This window comes from Octodon degus, unplaced genomic scaffold, assembly GCF_000260255.1.
Source record: "Octodon degus isolate 3935 unplaced genomic scaffold, OctDeg1.0 scaffold00021, whole genome shotgun sequence".
Taxonomy (NCBI): domain Eukaryota; kingdom Metazoa; phylum Chordata; class Mammalia; order Rodentia; family Octodontidae; genus Octodon; species Octodon degus.
The window spans coordinates 9,824,677-9,831,930 of record NW_004524597.1 but is presented as its reverse complement, the minus strand read 5'-3'; the positions used below and the strand labels follow the sequence as shown (position 1 = coordinate 9,831,930).

Sequence of the window (7,254 nt, the reverse complement as noted above, 5' to 3'; positions counted from 1 at the left end):
ATCTACAATCTCTGCTTAGTGGCCTTGTATCAATAAATTCAGCCTGAGCCAAATTTATATTGCTTCCCCCACCATCCTATACCAATATCCATTTTCACACATATTCCCCGGACTTCTGTCCATAACAATTGGGAAAAAAAAATTTTAGACTATAGCACATCTCCTCATAAGTCATTTTATATCTCACTCTTCTGGGCCTGGGGCACGTCAAGTTTGCAGTTTCGGGGCCTTTGCATATGCTGTATCCACTGCACGCCTGGAAAGCTCTTCTCCTCAATTTTCTCACCTGTCACTGCTGAGCTGAGATGACCCCTCCCTCTGTGATGACTCCTTCTTCTGCGGAACCTTTCTCTCTAGCTACTTATAGGCCAAGGACAGCCCTTTAGTCACACCCTCCACATGTTCTAGTGCCATTATTCTGTGCTGGTTGCTCAATGCCCTTCTTACCATCATTAACTTATTGTGTCTGTCCCCAGGGTCACCATGAGACCTTTGGGGACTTACAACTGTATCCTCGGCACCAAGCAAATAAAAACACTGCACAAAGGCCTGATATTCATGTCTTCACATCCCTGATGCTAATAAAGGTAGTGGGCTGTTTCTGGGGGTGTAATTCAGTGGCAGAGTGCTTGCCTAGCTTGTGCAATGCCTGGAGTTCAACCCCTAGCACTGAAGGGGAAAAGAAAAGGGTAGCAAGCTCAGGTTTTATCTGTTTATTGATTCCTACCAGATTACTCCAGAAAGTACTCAAGATAGGGGAGGGCTTCAACATCACCCACCCTCCTAGATGACAAGAGCTTCTGGACACCGACACAGTAAGCCACAGTGGCCAAATCTGGAGGAGATACATCTCTGCAAGTGTGAACTGGAGGGAGTGACCCCACAGCCACTGCTGAGTTCATTAGATAATGGTGCAACAGAAGCTTCCCCAGCCTGAGTGAAGCAAGCTACATCTGCAGATTGTGAAACATTTCCAGGTTTCTCTGCTAGAGGACTATGGTTCTGGGTGTGGCTCACCGGTCTGCTCACCAGCAGGTCACAGATCATCACCACCCTGACTGCCCTAGGAGGGTTTATTCAGAGCAGATCATGCAGTGACCACGGCTGAAGCAGGTGGCCAGGGCAGTCCCCTTTGAAGTTCTGTGTCATAGCACAGCCTGGAGGAGATAGACATAAGACCAGAGCCCTACAAGGGGAGGTCCAGATAGCCAGGGAGGGGACAACAAACTGAAAAAAAGAGAGGTAGAGGCACAGTATCACTCAAATGTGAGCCCAGAGCCCACCTTCTGGAGACTCTGAGCCAGAGGCTAAGACAGATGACAGCATCCCACCCAGGGCCTATCCTTGCAAAAGTTTATGGGCTATCACAGACAAGTGCTCTGCCAAGGAGATCCTGTTCAGAATGCTGTGTAAGTGTTTAGGGTTCCAATGTCAAGCTGTGAAGGCCAGGATGTAGTCATTGTGTATCTGTTGGGGGTGGGGGTGGGCTGCCCATCTAGTGCCCCTGGGAGGCAGAAGTTTCTTTGTCTGAAAAAAAGGAAAGAGAGAGAAAGTAAGGGACCATTAAATCATGTTTCAGACACCAAGCAAGTCAGCAGGTCCAGAGGCCCAGCTCCTGTACATTCCCTGAAATTTATAGTATGACCCTTTTCCACACAAACAATGGCGAAAGGACAAAAAACATTATTGCAGACTAATAACATGGCAGGCTCCTACAAACCACTCACTCACTTATCCTTACAGCAGTCAGTGACATGTAATATTGACAGTCTCATTTTACAGAGTGTAAAACTGAGATTGAAGGGACTGGCCACAATCCCAGGAATAGCCAGAAAAGAGTGGGGATTCGCACTAGAAAGTGTGAAGAGGAGTCAGGTGGCCATGTTTTCCCGTCTGTGAGCAGAATGTGACAAGGCACGTGGCTGTGTGTGAACAGGAAAGCAGTGGGCAAAGAAAGCTGAGCTGATAGAGTTTGCACAAACAGCTCCCCAACACCAACTACTAAGAAACCCAGCATGGTGGTGCACATCAATAATCGTAGCATTCTGGAAAGCTGAGGCAGCAACATTGCAAGTTTGACCCCAGCCTGGGCAACTCAATGATTTAGTAAAACCCTGGCTTAAAATTAAAAATACAAAAATGACCAGGGATACAGATCAGGCAAAGGCACTGGATTCAATCCCTAGTACTGCAAAAGAAAAAAACTAGTAAGAATGTTGTCAATGGCAGTGCAGGTATTCTGAGGCATTACTGTGTAGCAAGTCAGGGACCCTGCAGTACCCTCAGCTGTCCTCAATGGCCCTGTGAAGGGCCACTGTGGAATAAGGAAGCAGGCTCAGAGGCTGAGAAGCAAGCCCAAGGTTGCAGCCAGGAGGACACCTAGCCACAGAGCCCATGTCCTCAGCTTCTGCCTGCCCCTGCTAATTCTAGTTGCAGGGAGAAAAAAAAAAAAAAAAAGAGGACCACAAGAGAAAAGCCTTTGCCACACACCCCCTCAGATGTCCTTCTCTGGGATATACATGATCAGCCAGGCAGAGGAAGCAGGACATTTGCTCTCTTGTCCCCGCCTAGAAGCCACTGTTTCAAGTGACTTTGGCTGAGCAGATGATCTGGTGCCCCGATACTTTGCAATGGTAAACAGATGAGGACAACAGCATCCTCTTCCCTATCCCAGACCAACTTTCCTGCCCCCTAACAACAAAAATCAAGCTCACCTTTAGGGATAAACTTCAGCGAGCTGCTAAATATTCAAAATCGAGACAGCCCCGGCTTGGGGCCATCATTCTGGAACTCATGGCCCAGCCCATTGCCACACCTGCCACAAGACACCTGGAAAGATCACAAGATAAACCAAGTGAGTGTCTGATCCCAAGAAACAGCCAAGGAGATGGCCTTCTCCTGTATGTGCTGGATCTTCAACCTAGAGCCTGGGAGGGACACTGTCCTGCTGCCCATTATCCATCAGGGTTTGTTTTTTTTTTTTTGGCAGAATCAGGGATTGAACTCAGGTCCTTGTGCTTGCCAAGGAAGCGCTTATTCTACTGAGCCATCTCCCCGGCCCTCCATTATCCATCAGATACCAGGCTGTCTGTCCCCAAGACTACTGTGGCAGCTCCTAGGGCTAAGCCCAGAAGCATCAAAGCCCTGACAGCAGAGGGAACAGAGAAAGGAAAGGATGACTGGCTCTCTGGCACACCCTGAAAAGCCCTAGCCCCAGCCATTATCACCCACCTTCAGGGCTCCAGGTCGGTTGTGCTCTGGACATTTAGCCACACTATCAGCGTGGATAGTATCTGTGAATGCTGGCCATGGAGATGAGTGTGCATACTTCGAGCGGCTAGAAAACAGCTCATAGCCACACTTGGCACACACATAGATACCTGGGGCAGGGAGGTCAAAGCAGAGACATCAGCTTCATACTGTCTGGGGTGAGCTCCCCAATCCTTCAAACCTATGTGGAGGCAACACTGGCCCATATGGAAGCTGGCCTGCACACCCTTCCCATGCACTTGCTGATCGAAGACTACAGATTGGTTCCTGGCAGACACAACACCAAGCCTACACTCAGGATGTGCCAGGGACCAGGACTCACCCTTCACACACATTGCACTAACTCTTTCAATGGCCCTTTGATGAGGAATTATTAGCATTTTCACTTGACAGATGAGGAAGCTGAGGCTACATGTTGCAGGTACCAAGTGAGAAAGTGTGTGGCCAGGACAAAAAAAAGACAGGCATGGTGACACCTGCCTATAATCCCTGCACTGAGGAAGCTGAGGCAGGTGGATCATCCTGAGTTTCAGTCCAGCCTGGGATACATAATGAGTTTAATGCTAGCCTGACCTACATGGCAAGACTGTTAAAGGAAAGAAGGAAAAAAGGGAGGAAGGGGGCCGGGGAGATGGCTCAGTGGAATAAGCGCTTCCCTGGCAAGTGCAAGGGCCTGAGTTCAATCCCTGGTTCCGCAAAAAAAAAAAGGGAGGAAGGAAGGAAAGAAGGAAAAAAGAAACAAAGAACTCAAACAAACACAAAGACAGAAATAAAATAGTGTGACCAGGGAAGAACCCAGTCAATCTCATGAGGCCACAAGACCCACTCCCTACATAGGACCACACACAGGGAGATGTCCCTACATTCAATGTTTTTTGGTTTGTTTTTCTGGAATGGGGGATTGAACTCAGGCCCTTGTGCTTGCCAGGCAAGTGCTTATTCTACTGAGCTATCTCCTCAGCCCCCCTACATTTAATGTTAAACACCTGGCCCACGTACCTCTTCAAGGGGCCAATCCTGCTACCCAACAAACTTCTGATCTAAACATTCATCCACTGGCCTCTCCAGGCAGGAAGAGAATAGTCCCAGAGACAAAGCCTTAACTTAAAAAGGTGTCCAGGAAGACAAGCGCTGGGAGGACAGCTTCTAATCTGTTCCCAAAAGATCACTTTGGAGTAGAAGGGGCAGGGAAGATTGCAAAACTGATTTACAGAACTATGTGAAAAACAAAAAACAGGAACCTTTCAACCCCAACCTGGACAGCCTTCCTGAAATGTCTGAACTGCTCAGCACTTACTAGGAACTCAAGATAGAAGCATAAAATGGGCATGGTTCTGTACATCTGTGCTGGTCATAGACTACAGATTGGTTCCTGGCAGACACAACAGCAAGGATGTGTTGTGGGCTACACAGTAAGTTCAAGAGTTCAAGGCTAGCCTGAAGTACATAAAGAGACCCTATTTCAAAAAAAAAAAAAAAAAAAAAGGCATAGAGGCAGGGAGCTGCCACAGAAGGTAAGTTTCAGCTCAGGAGGATAGCCTTAGGACAACTAAGGGTCCCACAGTCAAAGGGCCTCAGGGTAGGTCTTTTTGCCCAGATGGTCCCATGTCACAGCTGGGCCCACAGATGCGGGGTTTCACAGCCTAGTTCCAAAGGATTTTGCTCCAGGGAAACCAATGTCCAAGTTTTCTATATAGACCTATTTTTATCAAATTAGTCCACTACTTGAAGAGCCCAGCTGTAATTCACGAAGGCATCACACAACCTGGAGTTAGGACTGAGAGCTAGCCATTCTCCAAGCCACCACAACGTACCTGCACAGGTCAAACTTCTCTTGCCAAGAGCCAAGCGGCGTTCCTGGTTACCCAACCGGAAGGCCCTGGGCAGGTGGAGAGGCATTTGAGCTGGCCTCTATCCATCTGAATACTCAAGTGCTTGCCTACTCACCCCGCGGATTCTAGAAGCACAGCACTTAGAGAAACACCTGCACTGCTCCCAGACCAGATGATCCACTGTGCCCTCCCAAAGTCCCGACCCGGACCCAGTTACCCTAATAGTCACGGTAAGGTTCGAAGCCCGTCCTCCTTCGGGCCAGCGACTCCTCCCATGCCCCGTCCCTTCGAGTCTCCCCACTGCCCCAGCCCTCTAGGCTATCACCTCCTCCATGACCACCTTTCCCCACATTCACTCCTCCGGATGGCCATACACTCGTCCCATTCCAGGGCCCCGAGCTCCACCGACTCCGGAGGGTGGTGCCACCCCCACTAATACAAGAGGTCGCAGGATGGACCTGGTTCAAAGTGGTTCTGGAAAACCTCGCCCCGGAAGAAGCTGCAGAACGACATGGTACCGCCAGCACAGATCCGAGGCCTCTGATCCCTAAACCAGTACCCACGCCAACAGAGCCCTACTTGGCTATTGTGTATAATCTTCTTGATGATTTGCTGTCTTCTGTTTGCTAGTATTTTATTGAGGATTTTTGCATTTTTTAAAAAATTTAGGACAGGGTGTACAGGGTGATTCTCACTGTGTAGATCGGACTCATAGTGATCCTCCTGTACCTGCATTTTTGTTTGAATGTAAGTATTGTTTACTTTCTTCTTTAATTCCATCTGTGACCGATTGTTGTTCAAGAGAGTGTTATTTAATTTCCCTGTGTTTATGGAGTTTTTACAATTTCTTTTGTCAATAATTCCCAGTTTCATTACACTATGGTCAGATAATATGCATAGGATAATTTCAGTTCCTTTACATTTACTTAAGCATGCTCTATGGGCTAGTATGTTGTCTATTTTATTTTATTTATTTATTTTTATGTTTTGGTACAGGGTCTACAGGGTCTCACTACATAGATCAAACTCATAGTGATCCTGTTGTTTTCAGCCTCCTAAGTGCTGGGATTACAGGCATGTGCCTTCACACTCAGTCTCAGTCACTGTCTCAGTGTACCCTGAGGGCGGGGCCAGCATGGCATGCCAGGGATCAAACCCCGGCCCCTGCTTTAGTCTGCTGAGCTATCTGTCTGGCCTTTTATTGTCTATTTTAGAGAATGCCATTGTACTGGAGGTGTGAGAGGTATATGCACCCTGGGGCAGGTAGCCTGCATACAGTGTAAAGGAGGAAAAGGGGCTTGCTCCTCCCTTTTGTTCTTGTTGTATTTGGTATCTTCTGTCTCGGTGAACAGCTACTTTTCTGCCATGTGCCACGCTGCTTTAGATCCAGCTTATATGGACTAAAACTTTCTATAAACTGTGAGCTAAATAAACCTTTTTCTTTAAAAAATACTTAAGGGCAAATGAACAAAAATGTACTTGACATCCAAGATTAAAGCTGATATGCAGTCTCAGAAGTTTTTGAATGAAAGAGAGATTTGGTCATTTTGAGGAAGGATCCTGATGCCACCAAAAATTTATATGGTCATTATTTTTCCTGTCTTTCCCCCCAAAGGCACCTGAGGTTTTTTAATAGAGAAACTGTATATTACAAGTGGACACTGGTTCTGATCTAACAGATTCCAGGGGATCCAAAATATCACTGTGATTATTAAGTCAGAAAAGTGTCTTATGGAGGTCAGGTGATCAGTGGAGGGTATTTTTTTTCTTTGTGCTGGGGATCAAACTCAGAACCTTGTGCTTGCCAGAAAGGTGCTTAAGCCATTGAGCTATCATCCCAGCCCTTCAGTGGAGTTTTAGCAAAGGTCCAACTGACAATGAGTCCAGTAGGTTCTCAGATCCATCCTGTAGTTATTCACTTGTATCAGAACACATAATTGAGACTGATATACTTAGTCCTTGGCAGAATCTTCACATTGTTTCCTTAACCTGTCATGTAAAGGCTGTTATGGTTGGAAAAGTCAAATGGAAGCCACTAGGATTTACCTTTGCCTGGTAAAATAGTAAACCCAAAACAATGTCACATACTTGGGGAATTGAAGAGATTAGTGCTACTATCAAGGACTTGAATGATGCCAGGGTGGTACTCTCC

At 47.1% G+C, this 7,254-nt stretch overlaps 1 protein-coding gene across 2 annotated transcripts; it reads right to left on the bottom strand.

Annotated features, from left to right (window-relative positions):
- Positions 1–1,394: 1,394 nt before the first annotated feature.
- Msrb1 (methionine sulfoxide reductase B1) lies at positions 1,395–5,671 on the bottom strand. Of its 2 annotated transcripts, XM_004649004.2 has the most exons (4): positions 5,561–5,671; positions 3,232–3,380; positions 2,715–2,829; positions 1,395–1,527 (listed from the first exon to the last, which is right to left on the bottom strand). In XM_004649004.2, exons 1-4 carry the CDS (start codon positions 5,613–5,615, stop codon positions 1,496–1,498), a joined length of 351 nt encoding a protein of 116 aa, XP_004649061.2. In that variant the 5' UTR covers positions 5,616–5,671; the 3' UTR covers positions 1,395–1,495. The 2 variants fall into 2 exon arrangements, with proteins under 2 accessions (XP_004649061.2, XP_023567295.1); XM_023711527.1 differs by lacking the exons at positions 2,715–2,829; positions 5,561–5,671 and adding an exon at positions 5,085–5,554.
- Positions 5,672–7,254: the final 1,583 nt, after the last annotated feature.

What these genes read in the sequence shown, in the direction of transcription:
- Msrb1 (XM_023711527.1), bottom strand. Translation starts at nt 5,169, where the DNA reads ATGCCTCTCCACCTGCCCAGGGCCTTCCGGTTGGGTAACCAGGAACGC. An exon ending in GAGAAGTTTGACCTGTGCAG is followed by an intron (nt 3,381 to 5,084) that starts GTACGTTGTGGT and finishes TCCCTGCCCCAG; the next exon opens with GTATCTATGTGTGTGCCAAG. An exon ending in ACCGACCTGGAGCCCTGAAG is followed by an intron (nt 1,528 to 3,231) that starts GTGGGTGATAAT and finishes CCTTTTTTTCAG; the next exon opens with ACAAAGAAACTTCTGCCTCC.